The 25,854-nt window shown below is 38.8% G+C and overlaps 1 protein-coding gene across 4 annotated transcripts in view; it reads right to left on the bottom strand.

Annotated features, from left to right (window-relative positions):
- Window positions 1–25,854, bottom strand: part of SPEF2 (sperm flagellar 2) — a 203,936-nt gene that overhangs the window by 120,746 nt on the left and 57,336 nt on the right. For all 4 annotated transcript variants that reach the window (XM_033179347.1, XM_033179345.1, XM_033179346.1 and 1 more), the window contains one exon: window positions 22,687–22,855. In XM_033179347.1, the coding sequence (XP_033035238.1) occupies window positions 22,687–22,855 (169 nt within the window). The remainder of the gene's footprint in view (window positions 1–22,686; window positions 22,856–25,854) is intronic.

Genomic DNA, 25,854 nt, shown 5'->3' with positions numbered 1-25,854 from the left:
ATCAAAAATTGCTGTAATAGTTCTGTCATAAAAATAAAAATAATGGAGACATACAAGTCAGAGAAGAATTAAGACTTTTTATTTACATACACATATAGGTAAAATGGTATTTTTCTGTAGTCACTTGAGGATCTTTAAAAATTATCTTCAGTGCACACAAAATATATTTAGTAACATGATTATGTGATAATTTCATTATCTAGATATTATTCCACTTGCACTCTATCAAAGAGAGAATAGAAATACATGTAATTTATATTTTAAGATTATTTGGAATTAGTACTTATAACCTATTTATTAAACTATTCAAACTTCAAAAAACCCCAAATATTGTTTCAGCAGTGCAGAGATGTCAAATCATAGTGGAATATTGAAAATTAGAAATTCCAAGATATATTAGTTTTTTTAATCATGTAAGTCTCCTCAAAATTGTATCTCAGATGATCAGTTCTATTAGCACTTCTATTATATCACTACCCTTAATCATCTTAATGTAAGTCTTTTCAGTCCAAAGATCAGGGATAGAGAAACATAAGCAATGTCCATTTGGGGAGATAAAGGAGCTGCCTCATCAACATAGGTGCTTGTGAAATCCAAAGAGGGAACCAAAACAAAAGACAGGGTACATTATATTTCATTATATTTCTTTAAGAAACACCAGCCAACTTCTGTTAGTCTGGATTGCCTTAAGTCAGTTATTTTATTTTTTTTTTTTTGAGGAAGGTATGTGTCTTTGTCTTGTGTATGATTTAGCTCAAGTTTCCTAATCATTTTCTGGAGGGGACCTCTCTGAAAAGCTCTAGTTTAAAAATGATTGGCAAAATTTGACCACTAATTTGAATGACTTTTTTTCATATTACTCAAACAGATGATGTATGGTTTATAAATATTACTACACTATCATTAAGTAATGAGCAAGTCACATTTCTGGCTTATAAATAAATGTCCATATTATATTTTAATCCTTAACTCTTAATTAATATGACAAAGTGGCCCTCAGTAACAGATTAAGTCTACAAGTGGAGTTATTTATTTAAATAACTTGAAGTAAGAAAAGTTTGTTTAGGCCACTTTTGACAATATTTCTATAATTATGCTATGTCATATAGAAATAAGTATATCCGTATGTTCTTGCTTTTCTTTCATCAGTATTCTTTTCATACCCATTATCTGACAAAGCACACTTACTCAGAATATAAGTTGTCAAATTTGGTAAATGTTATGAATGGCTTGTCTGATTTGGCACCAGAATTTCTGGTATGAGAACATTGCAGATAAGCAAACACCTTTTGAAACAAATTTTTAAAACCCTAAAGTACTCATAGTAAGTTTTTCCTTAAAACTGGTGTAATGCAGTTATACACAAATTTTAGTACATTTAGTATATAATATAATCCTATTTGACTGCCAGTTCTATACATACTACCCTGTATTTATAAAAATTATTTTGTTTTAGTTTACTGCCTTTGGTCTTTCTAGGAGCTCTGCACATAATAATAATCTGCATTGTTCAAAATTAACCAGATACTAATTGGATCTGCAAAATTATTGATTGCACTATAATTGATTTCTTGCTTCTGCTTTCATTTGTTGGAATTATTTATACTTCAAAATAGACAAATGGCGATTATTTTATGTAATGTGGCCAATTAGAAACTAACCAAATAAGAAAACAGAAGCTATAGAAATTATGTAATTTTACAATAAAAAAGTGATAATTCCAAGGCCAAGTTAAAGTGGAAAGTTGTCAATATTGTAATGATTTTGAGCTGTTCAGTCATTTAACCCTTTGAAAGGAAGCAGTCTTAGACTTAAATCAGATGACGTGAGTTTCTATTGTATAACGCTTCTGCTACTTGCTTGCTTTGCACTCTCATTAATTCCGTCATCTTTGCAGCGTAGTAACAATATGTGTATCATCAGACTGTTGTAAAGATTAAACGAAATAAAGCTTGTGTGAGAAGCCTATGTGTCCTCTGACTATAAACAGTTTAGGAGTTCTCAAGCAGCTGCTGGAGGCACGTAAGAGTGCCACATCAAGCCGCACTCCAATCTGAAAGGCCTGCTTCCTCACAAAGAATCCGAATAGCCCTCTTCCATCACTAAGCTAGCTATAGAATGTGGCCAAACACAATGGAATAGGATGTCACTGTGAAGAGAACAGAATGCTTAGGCTGACCTGTGGAGATTAGCAGATAAAGGATTTGGTGGAACACATTGAGCAGAATCACTGTCAAAACAAAGGCTATGAAGTTCCTAGCAAAGACCAAAAATAAAGGCTGAGTCAAGGTAAGCATCTCAAAGGGGAGGAAATTGGAACATTATGAGTGAAAAGAGATAAGAAGAACTGGAGAAGGAAGAAATTCGGATTAGAAAGATGGTTATTAGTTTAACTACAATGAGCTAAAGAGATTTACTAGTTCACTAGTGATGAGGAATCAAAAATTTTTATCAGATCTCTATTTTACATATTTGTTATCTATGTAGATATGATTAAATTATTTATATAATAAAACATATATTATTTACTCTTTCAGGTATTGTTGTAAATAGACATCTGACTATGAGGCCCACACTTCGACGCCCAGAGTGGGTAAAACCAGGTAAGTATCACATGGTATAAACAATTGCTTTAACGAGATACTCTTTCTGTGTAGATGTACTAGTCCCTGATTTATGTAAACTGTCATGAACATGTAAGATATAATTATTAAGATGTCTTGATTTTAATAAAAATATTTTAATTGCACCTGCATAAATACTATCAGTATGCATTTTTGAGAAGGCGTAAGTATAAGATTCAGGATCCATCAACACCTAGGAGGTCTGATTCTCCCTGTGAAGTTTAGTCTACCTACACAGAGATCATAAAATTACAACAGAGAGTAAATAGACTCTGCCTATGGTAAAAAGTCACAACCTGTTCACCAGCACTGGTTTTTGTTTGTTTGTTTTGAGACGGAGTCTCACTCTGTCACCCAGGCCAGAGTGCAGTAGTGCGATCTTGGCTCACTGCAGCCTCCATCTCCCAAGTTCAAGCAATTATCCTGCCTCAGCCTCCCAAATAGCAGGGATTGCAGGCATCCGCCACCACATAGCTAATTTTTGTATTTTTAGTAGAGACGAGGTTTCACCATGTTGGCCAGGTTGGTCTCGAACTCCTGAACTCAAATGATCCACCCACCTCAGCCTCCCAAAGTGCTGGGATTACAAGAATGAGCCACAGCGTCTGGTCCACTAGCACTGTTTTTATTAATTGACCTACACTGACCTTTCCAGAACCTGAATTCTGAATTCCTCAACCCATAGTATCTACCATTTTTACAGATCCCATCTTTACAGATCACACGGGCCTACCACTCTGCTATTTAGTCTGGATCCAAAGCACTCACATGCCTCCCTATACCCTAATGTAGGAGCCTAATGGTGACCTGGGGTTCTGATTCTGGTTACTTCCAGTCTCTCATATCTTTTTATTTTTTTGTGGCCTAATGTGTCAGTATCCTTGGTCTCCTTGTTATGAATCATGGCTAATAGAATCATGATCATTTACAAACAGAGTCTACTTGGAAACAAACATGCTTGAATGTTGGCTGAGTTGCACACTTCAAGGGTAAGCTTGGGCTCCCATGTGTCCACTGGGTTCCCTTCTTGATTGTAACATTGCCCAAGTGATTGAATGATGCTGCTGATTACCCCTGTAAAAACCACATGTATCTCATTCTCATTCTTGCCACTTCTAAACATCCAAGTTGGAAATGGATCTTCCTCATTCACCCTTTCAAAAAGTGGGGAGAGCTGACTTACTTAGATCCATCTGAATAAACAGAATCTGGGCCTTTGGACATATTCGTTAATGCATAAAATCTCAGAGCACCTAGCACAAAATTCAACAAACAAATAATAGAGTTACAACAATAATACTTAGTAGAGACATTCAAAGGTGGCTTTTGTAGAGGACTAGTACTAGTCTGAAGGTATGTATAATCCTGTGTTTGTCTTCACGGATCACTAGAACTTCCCAACATCTGCATGGCCTGACATGTCCCAGATGTTCCCAATTTAGTGTGTTCTAAATATTTCAGAATTAAATTACTGATATATTTAGAAAGACAAGGCAAGTACCTTTTCCTCTAAGAGAAAGAAAGGACCTTCTAGTGGGATACAACACTTACACTGTTTCTGATACCTCCTAGTTTCCTTGGTTTCCTGAAATGCAATCTTTTTTTAACCTATATTTGATAAGACCCAACAACAGATTATCTTGCTGCAGTGGCCAAAGGACTTAGGGCAGAAGCCTCTAACAAACTGACTTCAAGACATTCCATATGCAGTGACTCCACAAAATGAGGCTATGCTCCTTTTAGAGGGCAGCTAATGTACTGTAACTCCACTGCGGCAAGACATTCAAGCTGCCTTGATCTATGGCTAGCTTTTCCTTAGCCCACCACTCTGCAGGTGTGCTTGGCTGGCTTTTCCCTTGGCACACCACTTTCCCTTGGCACAACACTCTATAATACTTAAAATATAGTTAAGACTTGTACTAGCAGCCTCAGAAGTAGTTGTAGCCATTACCAATCCTCAAATTTCAGAGAAATTTGAATTTATGTTAATCATGATGGACATTTCTTTAGCTATTCAAGAAGTCCAGGAAATCTTTTTCAACAGACACGTCCATTTTTATTGGTCTGAATCCCTGTAAAGCACTCCTATAGCTCCCTGGCTTCTCTTGGAGCACACTTACCACTTGGACTACATCTTCTAAGACAGTGGCTTTCAAACATTTTTGACTAGGTCTTCCCGTTAAAAAAAAAAAAATGCATTCTACATTGTGACCCAGCATTTCTGTACAGGTAGATATAAAATGCACAAAAAAATTTTATGAAATGCTTATCATCACTACTTGTGATATGCTTTATTTCCTATTGTATTGCATTGTATTTTATTATATTTATTTTGTCCTTTTTAAAAATAAATACTAGTTGTGACCTAAATTAATTTCACAATCTGGTTTCAGTCTCTTTTTGGATAACAAATAGTAAAGGATATTTCACTGGACAAGATACCAGGAACCCTCAGTTCTAATCTCATGTCTACAATTACCATCTTGGGTTATTTTTTTAGATATATTCAAATAGGGAGAGTAATCCTTTTTTTTTTTTTTTTTTTTTTTTGATACGGAGTCTTGCTCTGTCACCCAGGCTGGAGTGCAGTGGCATGATCTCGGTTCACTGCAAGCTCCGTCTCCCGGGTTCACACCATTCTCCTGCCTCAGCCTTCTGAGTAGCTGGGACTACAGGTGCCTGCCACGACACCCAGCTATGGTTTTTTTTTTTTGTATTTTTAGTAGAGACAGGGTTTCACCGTGTTAGTCAGGATGGTCTCGATCTCCTGACCTTGTGATCCACCCGCCTCGGCCTCCCAAAGTGATGGGATTACAGACTTGAGCCATCGTGCCTGGCCGTAATTCTTAATTTTATACTAACAGTGACTCAACTCAGAGAGTTAGAGAGTCAAAGTATATTTTTAAAGTAATATAATTCTCAATATAATTTCTCATAATTGGTCATAATTAATTTAAAGACCAGCTCACTCATATGCTAGATTTTATTTGTATTATTAGATTTTAGTTATTGGTTACCTATTTTCTAGTATTTTGGAAAACTGTATTTTGTACAATTGCTGTTCTTAAATTTTTGTATCATGTGAATCTCTAAAAACTCTTATCAATAGGTACATTATTATTATTCAACATGCAATAAAATTTTAGGCTTATTGGAAAATAGACAAATTAATAGTTAAATTGTATCCAGAAAAAAAAAAGTATTAGTGAGTGAGAGGTTAGGTAATTTATTAACTCAAGCCCAAACCCTTGGGCAGAAAATAATATCTTAACCAGGGACAAGCCGATTGCCCATTTATAGTATTTTAAATTGTTGCACAGTCTACATGTTTCCGTTGGAAGATTGTTAGAAATAACCAAGATTGATATCTTCAGAGATTATTGAAAAAGTCTGGATGCTGGAAGTGACTCTTAGTTAAGGACACCCAAACACACTTCATAAGCTTAGTTTGGTCTACAGGCTTGAAATTTAATGAAGCCATGGAAAAAATACAAAGATAGAAGAATCTAAGCTCACAGCTCATAGGGTTAGGTCCGTTTTGCGCTAATACCTTTAAATCAACTGATGCCTACTCATACTTCACAAATCAACTGAATTTCATCCCTTCCAATGTGTCCCATAACCTCCTACTCTTATCCACACAGCATCATTCTCTGGAATGGTTTTTCTCTCATCCCTACTAAACTATGAACACTGGGAGGGAAGGATCTCTGTCTTATTTAACTTTATATCTTCAACACCTAAAACAGTGCTGGTAGAAGTAGACACTCAATAGATATCTATTTATTGAATGAATGAATCAATCAGTACTATAGGCTCAATATATGTGAACGGAATAAGTGAGTGACTAAATTGAAATTCAATTTTAGTGATTTTAACTAAGTACAAAGATGACTTAGGCCTCCAGATAAGATAGGCATAACCCAAAACTAGGGACAAGATCAGAAAGTATAATCCTCATAGACAGAAACTAGCAAAAATCCACATACCACGGGTGAAATTAGCTAATATAGTAAGCATCTCCCGAAGTAACAACCTGCAGTATGATTTAAAGTGTGCATTTCTGTTAAATTAAGGCGTCTCTTTTTTTTTGTCAGCGAAAAGCATTTCATTTAAGATGCAATATATGAAAAACAATTTATTAATTTGGGTCTTTCTAACAAACTATGCCAGAGACTTAACAGGGAGGAGAGAGGTGTTTTGCCAGTTTTAGGTATAAAAACAAATTAAAGTATTTCAATTTTCTGATGTTTTATCTCAGAGGAAAGATGGAGGACAAGTCTTAATTTTTTAAATAGAAATATCCCTAAATCACCTAAAACAAATGGGTAACATCATTTAGGGAAACATAAATCCCTTGAGAACATTGACTATATTCACATTACCAAAAATCCTATGGTTGAAAATAGTTTTTCCAAGTGAATCCATGTTTGGGAAGAGATCTGTCACACTTGAACATAGTAGCAATAGATTAGAACTGGTCAGAAATTCAAATAAGCAGCCTGCAAGATGCCAGAAAACTAGACAGGAAAGAAGTCAGGTTTAAAACAGTCAGGAGCTGGCAGGTCCTAAAGATCCAAGCTGGGCTGAGTCCAGGGTCCTGGAGTGGGAAAGAACAGCCCATGTCAATGGGTAGGTACAATCTGCTCTATGGCAGAAGCTGTTTGTGACCTGGTTAATTTTGTATTCCTAACTAGGTATTTGCTTTGGGTCTCCTAGACTAGTATGAGCCAGCTGTGTTCCACATGACTGGCAGATGAGAAAAACAAGCTGCAGATGTTCTAGCTCTATTTGTGGCAATTGCCTAGAACCTCCTCACTTTGCTTCCAAGCCTTTAATGTGTGTCCTGTTCTGTTCTAGTTCTGCCTAGCTTCCAACCTGCCAGCTTTGTTTTCATTTTCTAGTCTGGTTCTCACCCAATCTCAGTTTCCATCACTGGCATGCTCAAAGGACTTGGCTTGATCCCACCTCTGTCTCTTCCTGTTTCTGGCCACATCAGGGAAATTATCTTGACTGTCTTGGTTCCAGTTCTAAGAATTAAACCCCTGGCACTGTATCTCCTAGCTGACCTTCCGGCTGTGTCTGTCCTGGTCTCCTACCACAGGGAATAAAATATTACAGAAGTATACCTATTGCTATGGTAGAATGAAAAGTCTAGTGGCTATATTTCAGTTACTGTGCCTGGGGAATATGGCACTCAGAATGAAGCCATACTCCATGGGAAAGTAATAAGGTAACACTTTCACTTTTAGAGCCTCTGCTGTCATCTCTTCCAGGACTTTCTGTCCTTCAACTACCCCTAAACCCTGAGGAAATCTGGAAGAACTGCCTGAATTTTATTCAGACTTAAACATTTATAATAACTTACCAGGTTTCTTAGAAGAGGCAGAAAGTGTGGTTATTTATCTTCCCTAAGGGGAGTTCAGCTGTGTAATCTGGCATCCCCACAGGGTTTCTTGAACACTGTATGGGACCTGTTTGATAGCCATGTGACAGTGGAAAAGATTGATGCTGCCACATACTGCCTTAGATAAAAAGGCAGAGAGAAGAGAGGATGATTAGCTGAAGGGCAGCTGAATTCTGTCTTTTTATCCAGGAGCTGCCAGGAAATGGGCTCTGTGTTGGGGCCCAGTTTCAAGGACTTAGAACAACTTTGGAAGATGAATTGACCCTGTTATGTGAGCCTGGAAGCCTTGTTAGGTCACTTGACCTCCAGTCAGGTCAGCATATGGTTAGCTACCTGGACACATCTTTCTACCAGACACTCTGGCCTTCAGATTCCAGAGGAGCCAGTGGGCAGGGGTGTCTATCTTTCACTGACATTGGCAGGGTGGGTGCACCTCTAGAGAGAAGGTCATATCTATTGCCAGGGAATGCAGAGTCTGCACTATCAAGGGAAAGGCAGAGGTTAGCTCAACTTCATCTGCCATGTGGAGCCCCATGCTGAGCTGAACAGTGTTCTGGCTAGAAGCAGACTGTGGGTGGCCAATGCCTTGCCTATGGATCCATACCATGGTTAATTCTGGCTCATCAGGAAATCTAATGAATTTGACCTGATTCAATAATGCCTTTCACTCAGTAATCTGGTCACTTCTGTTCCAGGAGTAGCCTTCCTCAGTCTGCCCTAATCTAATGGTACGAAAACAGGCATTTTTAATTTTAGCCTATTGCAAAAGAAGACCAAGGGCAGTAGACTGCATCTACATTATGCTTGGTTTTGGAGGGAAATTTACATTGGCCACAGTCAGTTACTCAGTGTGTGACAGTAGTCACTGTCAAGGCCTGCAGACCCACACTGGAGAGAGCCTGGCACCTCACGATGCAATCCAATCACTCCAGCTTGTCACATATTCAGAAGCTCAGAAAGCTCAGCAGTGACAGGTTTATTTTTTAGAAACACTGAGCTACAAATTAATAATATATCAAGCAGCCAGAATCACTGGGCTGACTGCAGGTCTGATTACCATAGGTAACTGACACTAAGCCATTATGGGAGATCCTCTCTGTTAAAAACTTACATTTCAGTGCTGCTGAAATTCAGTCAGCAGATGCAAACAATGGGTAGGGGCTTCTGCTTAGCACTCTGATTTCTAGCTGTGCTCGAAGTGACTCACTCAGGAGATCAGTGGAAAAGTAGTTCAGTCACCCCAAAATGATAGGTTCCTACTCCTTGTTCCATTCTCTATTCCTGGAAAGCCACCATGGCCCTTCCAAGGCATTGAATGTGGCACACTGAGAATTACAGCAGCCCAGTGCTTTTCAAAGCACAATTGCCTGGGTCAAACAAACAAACAAAAAATAAGACTCTAAGGTCACTGTATTGCTCCCCAAGTGCCCTTGAGACTGAATTACCCTGGACTTCATATCAGATTTCTCCCTGTTCTGGGGCCACCAAACAATTCTAGTGGTGGTGGCTATCCTTATCAAAACAGTAAATGTCATTCCCCAACTGCTTAAACTATGCTCTATTCATCAGGGAGTGGCAGCCTACCTCAGGATCACTTTTATAGTACTTTCCATGGTCTTACTATTTAAAGAAACTTTTCCAGAAGCATCTACATCTGAATTCACCTGTCTACTGCTATTACCTAGCCAGGGATAGTAAGAAAGATAGATTTGGTTGGAATTTCTCTGGTGTCACAAAATACATAGGCATTATGACTTGTTCTGCCTATCTGGTAACTGCAAAATTCACACAGTATTTTTTCACATGGAATACCCTCTTCTGTAATGACTATTACCACCCTCTTTATTTCACTGCTAAGATTAATACCTCAAAGAGGTATAAGCCACCCCCAAAAAGCTTAGAGGTGACACCGACCAATGTGTCAAAGACTACTATAGGCCCGCTGTACCAAATATGGCTGACAATTCCTGACAATGGACAGGAGTGGTGGCATTGGGGGTCTTTTAGGTGGGAGAGTTTATGGTTCTCAGTCCTACACATCTGAACCAAATTAAAAATTAAACACTTTCTTGGATCCATTCAAGTTTTCAAGATTAAAAATCCCATTGTGTCCTTCCTATATTTATCTGTTAAGACATTGCTTTAAAAAAATTTTTTTTTCTTTTGAGACAGAGTCTTGCTCTGTCACCCAGGCGGGAGTGCAGTGGCACCATCTTGGCTCACTGCAACCTCCGACTCCCGGGTTCAAGGGATTCTTGTTCCTTAGCCTCCCAAGTAGCTGGAATTACAGGTGCCCACCAAAATGCCCAGCTAACTTTTGTATTTTTAGGAGAGACCAGGGTTTCACCATGTTGGGCAGTCTGGCCTTGAACTCCTGATCTCAAGTGATCTGCCTGCCTTGGCCTCCCAAAGTGCTGGGATTACAGGTGTGAGCTCCCGCATCCAGTCTATAGTTTTAAATTTTAAAAGTTTATAGCCACTCTAAAATCCTAGCTGGTAATTCCAAGGAATTGATTGAAGAGAAAGTGGGCTTGATGCATAGAAGCTGGCTCTTGTAGTTGCCAAAGTAGGTAGAGAACAAACCCAAAACTCTGTGAAGAAAGCCCAGAAAAGCCCTGACCACCTTCTGTTTCCCTGGTGCCACAGAGGAGGCAGCTTGGAAGAGGGGTGGCTTCTCTCTATGTGATCAAGAACAAATAAAAATGAGTGGTGGACAATCACTCTGATCTTATTCACATCAGTCATCCAGGACTCCTCTCTTTGGCTTTGTCCTTCTCACATCCCATTCTACTTCTATCTGGCTACCAACCTTTTGGAAACCATTTCTCAATTCTAGTCTAATGTCTTGAACTTGATACCTTAATTCAACTATTTCTACCATGGTCTTCAAATGAACTTACTTTATCTCCAGTGTTAATAATTTGAAGCCAAATACCCTTCACATGACCCAAGTTCATCTTCTATTTCTCCTATTCCATAGACACAAGTCCCAGACCTCTACCAAGCCCTGTGAAATCCTTGGCCTACAACCATTAGAAAATAGCCTTGTTTCTTGGCAACCATGGACCTAGGGCAACTAGAGCCCTCTTTGAAAACCAATACACTGATGCTCTGCTCTGTAAGTTAGAATCAGTGTGTTTGATTACTACAGATAAGAAGCCTGGCTAACATGGTGAAACCCTATCTCTACTAAAAATACAAAAAATTAGCTGGGCGTGGTGGCGGGCGCCTGTAGTCCCAGCTACTGGGAAGGCTGAGGCAGGATGGCATGAACCTGGGAGGCAGAGCTTGCAGTGAGCCGAGATTGCGCCACTGCACTCCAGCCTGGGTGACAGGGTGAGACTCTGTCTCAAAAAAAAAGAAAAAAAGAAAGTATCCTACCCAACCAAGATACAATGAGGCTTAGTCTAAAAAAGCCATTTAAATAGCCTTACCATTAGTGAAGGAATCTGGGGAGTTAGAAGTAAAACTGTAAACAAATGGAGAAATGAAAATGTAGGTATGAAATGGCACATTCTTAAAAAGTAAACTAGAATGATATGAGAATATTCCTTTCAACATCAAACTTCCTTCCCAGCTCCTTTCTATTTTGGAGGCTGATCATGATTCTTATTGCCTATCTTGAGAAATGTTTGTATTTTAGGAAGTGCTGGTGTCTTAATTCAAAGGACTGATATTATGAGGCATTGAGTGCAATGACAGGCAGAATTTTTACAATAGAATAGCCTTAGAGAATATCTCAGCCTTCATCCTATAAGCAAGTGCTTACTCTGTCCACTTAGAGGTCAGCTGTATTCCTCCATATCTGAAAATAAAAGATGAAACCACCATATTTTTGAGGGCCCTCCAGTACTACACAATGCAATTATATATATTTATATTAAAATTACTAATTAAAATAGAATTAATGCTCAGGTTCATCAATAGAAGCATCTTCATAGTCAAAAGACAAGAAAATTTAAGACTTCTTGGCAAGAAACAGAAGAGGCCATAAAACAAGCAACTTCATGTGAAATTAAAAGTTCCTATACTTTATTAGTAAGTTTCCATATTGTGACATTTTGTAAGTATCCTGAATAATGCATATATTATGGGCTGAATGTTTGTGTCTCCCCCAAATCCATATGTTGAAGCCCTAACCTCCAATGTGATGGTACTTGGAGGCTAGGCCTGTGGAATGCAATGAGGTTTAGATGAGGTCATGAGGGCGGGGCTCCCATGATGAGATTAGTTTCCTTATAAGAAGAAAAGAGACGAGCTTACTCCCTCTCTTTCTGCCCTGTGAGAACACAGCAGGAAGGCAGTCTTCTGTGAGCCAGGAAGAAAGCTCTCACTGGGGAGCCAAACTGGCTAACACCTTAATCTTGGGCTTCTCAGTCTCCAGAACTATGAAAAATCAATTCCTGTTGTTTAAACCATCCAATCTATGGTGTATTATTATAGCAGTCTGAGCTGATCAATGCAATGTATATGTTTTAAATGTAAAAAAGTGATCGATTCACATGCCCTTAACATTCATCTACTAAAATCTCTCTCTGTTCTTGAGTCAATGATCCAGGGATGTCTTTGGGCCAAACAATTCGGATGAGACAGGAAAACAACAGAACTCCATGGCCCATTTAGTCCCATATTTCTATTCTTTGGTGGAAAAAGACCTGGTGGAAATAAATGTTATTGTAAAAAAAATTGGGGATAGGTATCCATACATGTGCTGTAGTGACAGGCGTACAGATGTTAAAACATAACATATACAACCACATCTTAAAGTCTAGTTGATGGAAAATCATAGGCCAAAAATAATGTTAATAAAAATGTACATTATAACACACACTGTAGGGTTAACCCCATAACCACAACAAGCTCACCTGATCATTAACTTAAACAGTAATTTGCCATTAAAGGCAAAAAATAGCAGCAATTAAAAATCATGAACAACTTAAGACAACATGGATGATGTCCTGGAAATGAAATATCCTTCCTCCAAATTATAGAAATTCCGACTATCACTTGGTTGTGGGCATGCACAGCAGAGCTCTGAAAATGGTTAAGTGCTTTGTGGCAGGGACTTAGAAAAATCCAAATCTTGAGGAAATCATAGCCATGAGCTAATTTTAGTTTATGAACATTAAATTTTAGTAACTCTTAAACTCATTCAACTAGTAATTGCTAGTAAGCAGCTTATATAAAAGTGAAATGCTGTAAATTGCAACTCATTTGCTAGTAAGACCCATTGAAAGAATTTGCATTAGGGGGAATTTGAGGTTCACCGGCAGGCGTCCACTGCATGATTGAGAACCACTGGCTGCTGTGTGGGGCTGTGCTGCCAGCTGCACCAGAGGAACCCGGCCTCCTGGCTTAGCCTGCTATCTATGGTCCATTCGGCTTTCAGGGCCCTGCCTCACTCTCTACTAAATAACTCAATGTTGTTATGCTGCGGTAGTTGCCTAGGAACCTCAGAGAGGTCTGGCTGCTCCATGATGCTGTTCTTGCCTCTTTCCTGGGAGAGAGAAATGTTATTTCTAGCCACTGGGCTAGAGCTCCCTCATATTCGGTCATTCTCATATAAATAGAGTGTGATGATTTAGGAAATAACGTTAAGAAACAAGCGTCAAATTTTTGGCAGCTACATATGACATGTACATAAGCAAACATCTGTTTTAATTGCAATTTCTAGGTACAATATTTAAAAAGTTTAAGCATAATAGCTTATTCTAACAGAACATAGGCTTTTAAAAGCACAGACTCAAAACTGGGAACTGTCAGTTCTTTAAAGGTAGAGGGTATGGACATCAATTAAGTATGCTAAGAATATAAACATTTTGAAGATTAATTTATGAATAATACATTTGCTTGAACATTATTGAATATCATTATTGAATAACATTCAACATAATTTAAATGTTATATATAATGTTCATTATATATAATGTTCAATAACATTATAATGAACATTATTATGTTCAAGCAAATGTATTAATTTCTGAGTAATATATTTGCATTAAAACTCCTAAACAAATTTAATAATGACAAATGTGGACCACTGTTTCTTTTAGATAAGCCAGGATGCACTGCCCCTCTGCGTCTTGTGATAAACTATTTAAGCCAGATAATATATTTTACAAGTTGAAACATTTATTTTTTACTTGTATGTAGGAACATTTAGGACAAGTTCTTGAAGAGACCAACGGTCTAAAAATAAAGAATGACAGTATAATAGTTTACAGTACATCCTAAAACCTGTATATGGCATATTTTCCATTATGATATCAAAGAGAGCTTGTGAAAACATATTATAAATCCTAAGGTAATTTTCATTTCCAGAAAAACAGTAAAGTCAATACACAAAATAAAGTGCATTGCTAGATGATCACAAACTCCTAACAAAAGTTTACAATTTCCTGCAAAAGAAATGCATCATCTGCTTCAGGATGTGGGTAAGACAAGCATGTTCCTGTGGTAACCATTTCTCATACAAGGAAAATAGCTAGAGAGACAAAAATCTTTGCTATGCTGCAGCCTACTAGGTCTCCTGATTTGTAAGAGCAACAAGAATAGAGATTGAGCTGTTTAAGAAGTAATTTAGAAATAAACATTCGATGAACGAGTAAAGTCTGTCAAATAAAATGACTTTTAATTTACAATGGAAAGAAATACTTTAACATAGTTTGATACTGTCAAAGCATTTTATTACATGGCATTATACTTTAAGTGGATGTAATAGGTTTAGTATATTTTACAACCATACAAAACAAACATCCACATATATCTTTTAAGGTTCTAATCAATCCTTAATAATAATTCTCTTAGTGCTACAAATATAGATTCATTTAATTAAAATATAGTGTACATTTAATTTCTCATAATCTCATATTATTTCCTTATCTTTTAACCACAAGTTTATCTTCTTGTAATATTTACTTATTAGTGTTATTTTGCACTTTTCTTTGTTCATTGTAATTTATTCATTTTATTCACTCTTTGTTCCACAAACCTTTGTTGAGTATTTACTATCAGTGAGTAATTAGGTCAAATCATTTTTCCATAGATTTTTTTCATGTTGCACTTACTGAACTTCTGGGACTCATTTTGTAATTTTTCTATTAAAAAGCCTCACTCCTCATTCCATTGATGTTGATCCACTCAAAACTTCTATCCAAAAGCTATGAGTGTTACACCTTTACTTCTAAGGGTGAGATGGAGTGGGATGGGGAGAGTAGGATGGTGAGGAAAGAAATGGGTATGTATTATATGCATCCAACATGAAGTGCACTCAGCTGTGTTTAACTCATGTTATTTTAAATGAAGTAGGTATAGTAGTATTTCCTTTCCATAAATTGAAAAATGGAAATCTATTAGCCCTTAAGGAACTGGTCACCTAAGGTTGCACAGTTAGTAGTTGGCAATTTCAATAATGTAGCTCTAGTCTGTCTAATCTCAAAGGGTTTACAATAGTTCTTCTAAACATCACAGTTGGCACCTGATACTTTTTATTTCAATCTTTGAAGAAAAGATTATTTGAATCTATGCTATTCATAAAACCCAGACCGGCCAGGCGCGGTGGCTCAAGCCTGTAATCCCAGCACTTTGGGAGGCCGAGACGGGCGTATCACGAGGTCAGGAGATCGAGCCCATCCTGGCTAACACGGTGAAACCCCGTCTCTACTAACAATACAAAAAACTAGCCGGGCGAGGTGGCGGGTGCCTGTAGTCCCAGCTACTCGGGAGGCTGAGGCAGGAGAATGGTGTAAACCCGGGAGGCGGAGCTTGCAGTGAGCTGAGATCCAGCCACTGCACTCCAGCCTGGGCGACAGAGCGAGACTCCGCCTCAACAACAACAACAAAAAAGGGGGGCGGAGCAAGATGGCCGAATAGGAACAGCTCCAGTCTCCAACTCCCAGTGCGAGCGACACAGAAGACCGGTGATTTCTGCATTTTCAACTGAAGTACTGGGGTCATCTCACTAGGGAGTGCCGGACAATCGGTGCTGGTCAGCTGCTGCAGCCTGACCAGCGAGAGCTGAAGCAGGGCGAGGCATCGCCTCACCTGGAAGCGCAAGGGGGAAGGAAATCCGTTTTCCTAGCCAGGGGAACTGAGACACACAACACCTGGAAAATCGGGTAACTCCCACCCCAATACTGCGCTTTAAGGAAACAGGCACACCAGAAGAATATATCCCACACCTGGCCGGGAGGGTCCAACGCCCACAGAGCCTCCCTCACTGCTAACACAGCAGTCTGCGGCCATCTATCAGCAAGGCAGCAGCGAGGCTGGGGGAGGGGTGCCCGCCATTGCTGAGGCTTAAGTAGGTAAACAAAGCATCTGGGAAGCTCGAACTGGGTGGAGCTCACAGCAGCTCAAGGAAGCCTGCCTGTCTCTGTAGACTCCACCTCTGGGGACAGCTCACAGCTGAAGTCCAACAGGGGAAGCAGCGGGGGCCGGTGCAGATGCGAACGACTCTGTCTGACAGCTTTGGGGAGAGCCGTGGATCTCCCAACGTGGAGGTTGAGATCTGAGAACGGACAGACTGCCTGCTCAGGTGGGTCCCTGACCCCTGAGTAGCCGAGCTGGGAGACATCCCCCACTAGGGGCAGTCTGACACCCCACACTCACAGGGTGGAGTCACCCCTGAGAGGAACTTCCAACGGAAGAATCAGACAGGTACACTCGCTGTTCAGCAATATTCTATCTTCAGCAACCTCTGCTGCTGATATCCAGGCAAACAGGGTCTGGAGTGGACCTCAAGCAATCTCCAACAGACCAACAGACAGTCCTTCTGACTGTCAGACGGAAAAAACTATCAAACAGGAAGGACACCTATACCAAAACCCCATCAGTAAGTCACCATCATCAAAGACCAGAGACAGATAAAACCACAAAGATGGGGAAGAAGCAGGGCAGAAAAGCTGGAAATTCAAAAAATAAGAGCGCATCTCCCCCTGCAAAGGAGCGCAGCCCATCGCCAGCAACGGATCAAAGCTGGTCAGAGAATGACTTTGACGAGATGAGAGAAGAAGGCTTCAGTCCATCAAACTTCTCAGAGCTAAAGGAGGAATACGTACCCAGCGCAAAGAAACTAAAAATCTTGAAAAAAGAGTGGAAGAATTGACAGCTAGACTAATTAATGCAGAGAAGATCATAAACGAAATGACAGCGATGAAAACCATGACACGAGAAATACATGACAAATGCACAAGCTTCAGTAACTGACTCGATCAACTGGAAGAAAAAGAGTATCAGCGATTGAGGATCAAATGAATGAAATGAAGCGAGAAGAGAAACCAAAAGAAAAAAGAAGAAAAAGAAATGAACAAAGCCTGCAAGAAGTATGGGATTATGTAAAAAGACCAAATCTACGTCTGATTGGGGTGCCTGAAAGTGAGGGAGAAAATGGAACCAAGTTGGAAAACACTCTTCAGGATATCATCAAGAGAACTTCCCCAACCTAGTAGGGCAGGCCAACATTCAAATTCAGGAAATACAGAGAACGCCACAAAGATACTCTCCAGAAGAGGAACTCCAAGACACAATTGTGAGATTCACCAAAGTTGAAATGAAGGAAAAAATCTTAAGGGCAGCCAGAGAGAAAGGTCGGGTTACCCACAAAGGGAAGCCCATCAGACTAACAGCAGATCTCTCGACAGAAACTCTACAAGCCAGAAGAGAGTGGGGGCCAATATTCAACATTCTTAAAGAAAAGAATTTTCAACCCAGAATTTCATATCCAGCCAAACTAAGTTTCATCAGTGAAGGAGAAATAAAATCCTTTACAGATAAGCAAATGCTTAGAGATTTTGTCACCACCAGGCCTGCCTTACAAGAGACCCTGAAGGAAGCCCTAAACATGGAAAGGAACAACCGGTACCAGCCATTGCAAAAACATGCCAAAATGTAAAGACCATCGAGGCTAGGAAGAAACTGCATCAACTAACGAGCAAAATAACCAGTTAATATCATAATGACAGGATCAATTCACACATAACAATATTAACCTTAAATGTCAATGGACTAAATGCTCCAATTAAAAGACACAGACTGGCAAACTGGATAAAGAGTCAAGACCCATCAGTCTGCTGTATTCAGGAGACCCATTTCACATGCAGAGACATACATAGGCTCAAAATAAAGGGATGGAGGAAGATCTACCAAGCAAATGGAGAACAAAAAAAAGCAGGGGTTGCAATCCTAGTCTCTGATAAAACAGACTTTCAACCATCAAAGATCAAAAGAGACAAAGAAGGCCATTACATAATGGTAAAGGGATCAATTCAACAGGAAGAGCTAACTCTCCTAAATAGATATGCACCCAATACAGGAGCACCCAGATTCATAAAGCAAGTCCTTAGAGACCTACAAAGAGACTTAGACTCCCATACAATAATAATGGGAGACTTCAACACTCCACTGTCAACATTAGACAGATCAATGAGACAGAAAGTTAACAAGGATATCCAGGAATTGAACTCATCTCTGCACCAAGCGGACCTAATAGACATCTATAGAACTCTCCACCCCAAATCAACAAATATACATTCTTCTCAGCACCACATCGCACTTATTCCAAAATTGACCACAGAATTGGAAGTAAAGCACTCCTCAGCAAATGTACAAGAACAGAAATTATAACAAACTGTCTCTCAGACCACAGTGCAATCAAACTAGAACTCAGGACTAAGAAACTCAATCAAAACCGCTCAACTACATGCAAACTGAACAACCTGCTCCTGAATGACTACTGGGTACATAACGAAATGAAAGCAGAAATAAAGATGTTCTTTGAAACCAATGAGAACAAAGATACAACATACCAGAATCTCTGGGACACATTTAAAGCAGTGTGTAGAGGGAAATTTATAGCACTAAATGCCCACAAGAGAAAGCAGGAAAGATCTAAAATTGACACTCTAACATCACAATTAAAAGAACTAGAGAGGCAAGAGCAAAACATTCAAAAGCTAGCAGAAGGCAAGAAATAACTAAGATCAGAGCAGAACTGAAGGAGATAGAGACACAAAAAACCCTCCAAAAATCAATGAATCCAGGAGTTGGTTTTTTGAAAGATCAACAAAATTGACAGACCGCTAGCTAGACTAATAAAGAAGAAAAGAGAGAGGAATCAAATAGACGCAATAAAAAAATGATAAAGGGGATATCACCACTGACCCCACAGAAATACAAACAACCATCAGAGAATACTATAAATGCCTCTACGCAAATCAACTAGAAAATCTAGAAGAAATGGATAATTTCCTGGACACTTACACTCTCCCAAGACTAAACCAGGAAGAAGTTGAATCCCTGAATAGACCAATAGCAGGCTCTGAAATTGAGGCAATAATTAATAGCCTACCCACCAAAAAAAGTCCAGGACCAGATGGATTCACAGCTGAATTCTACCAGAGGTACAAGGATGAGCTGGTGCCATTCCTTCTGAAACTATTCCAATCAATAGAAAAAGAGGGAATCCTCCCTAACTCATTTTATGAGGCCAACATCATCCTGATACCAAAGCCTGGCAGAGACACAATAAAAAAAGAGAATTTTAGACCAATATCCCTGATGAACATCGATGCAAAAATTCTCAATAAAATACTGGCAAACCGGATTCAGCAGCACATCAAAAAGCTTATCCACCATGATCAAGTGGGCTTCATCCCTGGGATGCAAGGCTGGTTCAACATTCTCAAATCAATAAACGTAATCCAGCATAGAAACAGAACCAAAGACAAGAACCACATGATTATCTCAATAGATGCAGAAAAGGCTTTTGACAAAATTCAACAGCCCTTTATGGTAAAAATGCTCAATAAATTCGGTATTGATGGAACGTACCTCAAAATAATAAGAGCTATTTATGACAAACCCACAGCCAATATCATACTGAATGGGCAAAAACTGGAAAAATTCCCTTTGAAAACTGGCACAAGACAGGGATGCCCTCTCTCACCACTCCTATTCAACATAGTGTTGGAAGTTCTGGCTAGGGCAATCAGGCAAGAGAAAGAAATGAAGCGTATCCAGTTAGGAAAAGAAGAAGTCAAATTGTCCCTGTTTGCAGATGACATGATTGTATATTTAGAAAACCCCATCGTCTCAGCCCAAAATCTCCTTAAGCTGATAAGCAACTTCAGCACAGTCTCAGGATACAAAATTAATGTGCAAAAATCACAAGCATTCTTATACACCAGTAACAGACAAGCAGAGAGCCAAACCGGGAATGAACTTCCATTCACAATTGCTTCAAAGAGAATAAAATACCTAGGAATCCAACTTACAAGGGATGTAAAGGACCTCTTCAAGGAGAACTACAAACCACTGCTCAGTGAAATCAAAGAGGACACAAACAAATGGAAGAACATACCATGCTCATGGATAGGAAGAATCAATATCGTGAAAATGGCCATACTGCCCAAGGTGATTTATAGATTCAGTGCCATCCCCATCAAGCTACCAATGACTTTCTTCACAGAATTGGAAAAAACGGCTTTAAAGTTCACATGGAACCAAAAAAGAGCCCGCATTGCCAAGACAATCTTAAGTCAAAAGGACAAAGCTGGAGGCGTCACGCTACCTGACTTCAAACTATACTACAAGGCTACAGTAACCAAAACAGCATGGTACTGGTACCACAACAGAGATATAGACCAATGGAACAGAACAGAGTCCTCAGAAATAATACCACACATCTACAGCCATCTGATCTTTGACAAACCTGAGAGAAACAAGAAATGGGGAAAGGATTCCCTATTTAATAAATGGTGCTGGGAAAATTGGCTAGCCATAAGTAGAAAGCTGAAACTGGATCCTTTCCTTACCCCTTATATGAAGATTAATTCAAGATGGATTAGAGACTTAAATGTTAGACCTAATACCATAAAAACCCTAGAAGAAAATCTAGGTAGTACCATTCAGGACATAGGCATGGGCAAGGACTTCATGTCTAAAACACCAAAAGCAACGGCAGCAAAAGCCAAAATGGACAAATGGGATCTAATTAAACTAAAGAGCTTTTGCACAGCAAAAGAAACTACCATCAGAGTGAACAGGCAACCTACAGAATGGGAGAAAATTTTTGCAACCTACTCATCTGACAAAGGGCTAATATCCAGAATCTACAAAGAACTCAAACAAATATACAAGAAAAAACAAACAACCCCATCCAAAAGTGGGGAAAGGATATGAACAGACATTTCTCAAAAGAAGACATCCATACAGCCAACAGACACATGAAAAAATGCTCATCATCACTGGCCATCAGAGAAATGCAAATCAAAACCACAATGAGATACCATCTCACACCAGTTAGAATGCCAATCATTAAAAAGTCAGGAAACAACAGGTGTGGAGAGGATGTGGAGAAATAGGAACACTTTTACACTGTTGGTGGGATTGTAAACTAGTTCAACCATTATGGAAAACAGTATGGCAATTCCTCAAGGATCTAGAACTAGATGTACCATATGACCCAGCCATCCCACTACTGGGTATATACCCAAAGGATTATAATTACTCTACTACAAAGACACATGCACACGTATGTTTATTGCGGCACTATTCACAATAGCAAAGACTTGGAATCAACCCAAATGTCCATCAGTGACAGACTGGATTCAGAAAATGTGGCACATATACACCATGGAATACTATGCAGCCATCAAAAAGGATGAGTTTGCGTCCTTTGTAGGGACATGGATGCAGCTGGAAACCATCATTCTTAGCAAACTATCACAAGAAGAGAAAACCAAACACCGCATGTTCTCACTCATAGGTGGGAACTGAACAATGAGATCACTCGGACTCGGGAAGGGGAACATCACACACTGGGGCCTATCATGGGGAGGGGGGAGGAGGGAGGGATTGCATTGGGGAGTTATACATGATATAAATGATGAATTGATGGGTGCTGACGAGTTGATGGGTGCAGCACACCAACATGGCATAAGTATACATATGTAACAAACCTGCACGTTATGCACATGTACCCTAGAACTTAAAGTATAATAAAAAAAAAAAGAAAAAAAAAAAGGAAATAAAATATTATTCTACTTTTATTCTTCAAACCTTTTACAGTAAAATTCTAACTAAGGAGGCTTATTTTCATCTACTCCCTTGCTGCTGTCTAATTTTTTAATGTAATGGGCAAAGGAAAAATATTATATTGTATTTTTGATTGAAAAAACAATGAATTTGGCATTTTCAGATAATAAAGTAAAGCTTTAAATTAAAAAAAAAAAAAAAAACCCAGACCTCCTCCTCTTTCATTTTGCCTGTAAAAAAATCTATTATTTAGATCGATTACAAAAGAAATACATTTTAACAATGGTTTTTGAAGCCAAAGTAGACAGCCCATAGAAAGAAAAATGCTAATAAATAAATTAAAGCATTTAAAAAATTCTGAAATCTGTCTACTTAGACAATTACTATGCTTGATGTTTTTTCAGACCACTCCCCTAAGATTACTACTAACAATAGATAATAGCTTATGTATAGTTTAAGCAGCTAAAAAGTAGCACAAATATACAAATTAAAACAAGGGAAAATGCAAACAAAACATGCCTGTTTTTATTAGTAGAAATGAAATAAGGAATATCACAAAATTAATGTTAAAGAAAAAGGATTTATTATGTAGCATTCCAATTATTTCATATCAGTAGGTACCTTATATTCTTCATAATCATTGGTATCTAGCAAGTCCCTTTTCTCCAGTTCTATAAGTTGTTCTCTTGAGGGGTTAGCAGGTAGTGTCTTAACAGAGGCTTGTTCATATATGGGTTTTGCATTAAAAAATAGTTCCTTCCAATCATGCATCAACTTATATGGAATCAGGCTATTGCACAAAGAAAAGGTAGAGATGAATCAATGGTTAGTCAAATATAGATTTTAAACATTGGTATTTTTATTATATTTATGTAAATTAGCTCACTTTCATCAGACAAACAGAATTACTGAAAAATGATCTTAAAGGTTACCATATGTACAATGACAATAAGACTAATATATATTAGATTTTTCTGTTACAAATTATTTACAAAATGTAAACCTAATGTTCTCTTAAAGGGGCCTTGAAAAGCACTCAGTTTGTTCATTTTGCACAGGAGGACACTGATACCAGAGCATTTAAATAATTTCCTAAGGTTGCATAGTAAGCTGACATCAGAGCCGAGAATTAAGGAACCTAAGTGTTTTGACTGTGCTCACTATTTTTAGAGATATTGTTCTGCTATGAAACAGTCAATAAAAAAGTTTAAAGAACCCGTGGCATAAAGTAACAATCATTCTTCAAACCCACTAAGTTCCAAACATTTTATTAGCCACTAGAAATATAATAGCAACTGGAATACCTGTCTTTAAATAGTAGACTCTGGGAAAGAAGGGCAAAAAATAGTTGCATAAATAAATGAAAGTTCTGAACAAGAATTATACAATAGGAAAGTATAACAGTATGACTCAGCTTAACTTGTTGGTTCCAGGAAGGTCTCTTTAAAGAAATGACTGCCAAGCTGAGGCCTAAAGAATGCTTAGGAGGCAGCAAGGACAGAGTGATGGGAAAATTGTTTCAAGACAAGATGTGCGAAATGTCCTGACGTGATCACAAACAGTTGGACTAGAACTTGAAATTACAACTTAAAAAGTAGTATTTCATTCTGATTCATGCTACAACATGAACGGACCTTGAAGACATTATGCTACGTGAAATAAGCCAGACACAAAAAGGATGACTATTGTATTATTCCCCTTATATAAGGTACCTAGAAGAAACAAATTCAGAGACATCAAGTTGGATAGAGATTATCAGCGGCTGGGGATTGGAGGGGATGAGGAGCTATTATTTAATGGGTACAGACCTAACAACGTTTCCTCTTTAAAAGGCTGTGTGTTCAGGGGTCTTGAACTCCTGACAAACCTCATATTCAGGTACTTCTCCGTTTTGCTTTCTCCACCACTTATTAGGGCTTTAAAAAGCCCCAAAATTACCTGTTTCCTCCTAAAAACCTTTTAACATTCTCTTTCAATATGACTTACTATGACATCTGTAGACATTCTATGGCTTCATGATTGCAACCCACTAAAGTAGTCCATGTATTTTGAAAAAAAAACTGTAGAAGGAAAAAACCTTAGCTATCTGACCTTTACCGTAAAATTCTTTTCACATTTAAGGATATGAGGATAGAAACAGATAAAATGGCAAAAGTAGGAACATTTTTAAAATAGCTTCTCTAGTCATACAGAATATTGGTCTCCATGTTCTTGCCAAACTTCTCCTTTTCCTCAAGATTCTGACCTTGCCACTCCCCACCTGATCCACTGAGGCTCCTGAATAAGAAAATCACCTGCTATGGCTTCTGGGGCCCTGAATACCTCCCTTGTTAGCTGACATTATTAAGATTTCATGCACATTTTTGGGCTAGCAATTCAGTTTTCTTAGAGGATTCAAATTCCGTCAGCTCACTTCAGATCAGCCTGATCTGGTGAAGCAATTATTAACTCAAAATAAAACAGTGAGGAAAAAATGCTATTATATCAAAAAAAAAAAAAGGGGGGGTGCTGCTTTAGAAGCAGTATGATACTTTCCATTTCAGAATGAGCTCTGTTGTCTTTATATAAGTTAGTCTGGAAATTCCAGCTATGTGGTCTGCTTTTTTTTTTTTTTTTTGAAACGGAGTCTCACTCTGTCACCCAGCCTGGAGTGCAGTGGCGTGATCTCTGCTCACCGCAACCTCCTTCCCCTGTGTTCAAGCGATTCTGCTGCCTCAGCCCCTCGAGTGACTGGGATTACAGGCACCTGCCACCGTGCCTGGCTAATTTTTGTATTTTTAGTAGAGATGGGGTTTCACTATCTTGACCAGGCTGGTCTTGAACACCTGACTTCATGATCCACCCGCCTCAGCCTCCCAAAGTGCTGGGATTACCAGCGTGAGTCTGCTTTAGCTTATGTGAAAGGAAAATATCTTGGGCCGTTTCAAGCTGGGAACCACTCGGGCAAATCTGCCTCCCATTCTATTTAAGTCATCCCTTTGCTCACAGAGATAGATGCAAATTCTTATTGCCTTCTTTGGAAAGACTTACCAGAAACTCAAAAGAATGCAGCCTTCAGTCTCTCACCTATATGTGACCTGGAAGCCCCCAGTGGGTGGGCCTTGCTTTGAGCTGTCTCTGTCTTTCTAGATGGAACTAATATACTTACTTCTTGCATATTGATTGATGTCTCAGGTCTCCCTAAAATGTATAAAACCAAGCTGTGGCCTGACCACCTTGAGCACATGTTGTCAGGACTTCCTGAGACTGTGTCACAGGTACGTCCTCAACCTTGGTAAAATAAACTTTCTAAGTAACTGAGACCTGTCTCAAGTTTTCAGGGTTCACACCTAGTAGTCTCTATGAATCATTTATCCCACTTTCATGTTATTCTGTTGCTATTTAGATATACTTTGATTTTTAAAACTAAACTTTCTATTTTGAGGTAATAGTACGTTCACATTAGGTGTAAGAAATAATATGGAGATCCATATACCCTTTACCCAGTGTCTCCTGATTGTAATATTTTGCAAAACCACAGTACAATATCACCACCAGGATATTAACATTGATACAGTCAAGATACAGAACGTTCTATCACCACAGAACCCATCATGTTGCCCTTTGAGAGCCACACTCACTTCTCTCTCACCTCCACTCCATTCTTAGCCCCTGGCAATCACTAATCTGTTCTCAGTTTCTATAACTTTGTTATTTCAAGAATGTTATGTAAATGAAATCATAGCGCATGTAACATTTTGGCTTTTTTCCACTCAGCATAAGTATCTGGAGGTTCATCCAGATTGTGGC

Source organism: Trachypithecus francoisi, unplaced genomic scaffold (genome assembly GCF_009764315.1).
Source record: "Trachypithecus francoisi isolate TF-2019V2 unplaced genomic scaffold, Tfra_2.0 Lachesis_group2, whole genome shotgun sequence".
NCBI lineage: Eukaryota > Metazoa > Chordata > Mammalia > Primates > Cercopithecidae > Trachypithecus > Trachypithecus francoisi.
This window is presented reverse-complemented; position numbering and strand designations above follow the sequence as displayed.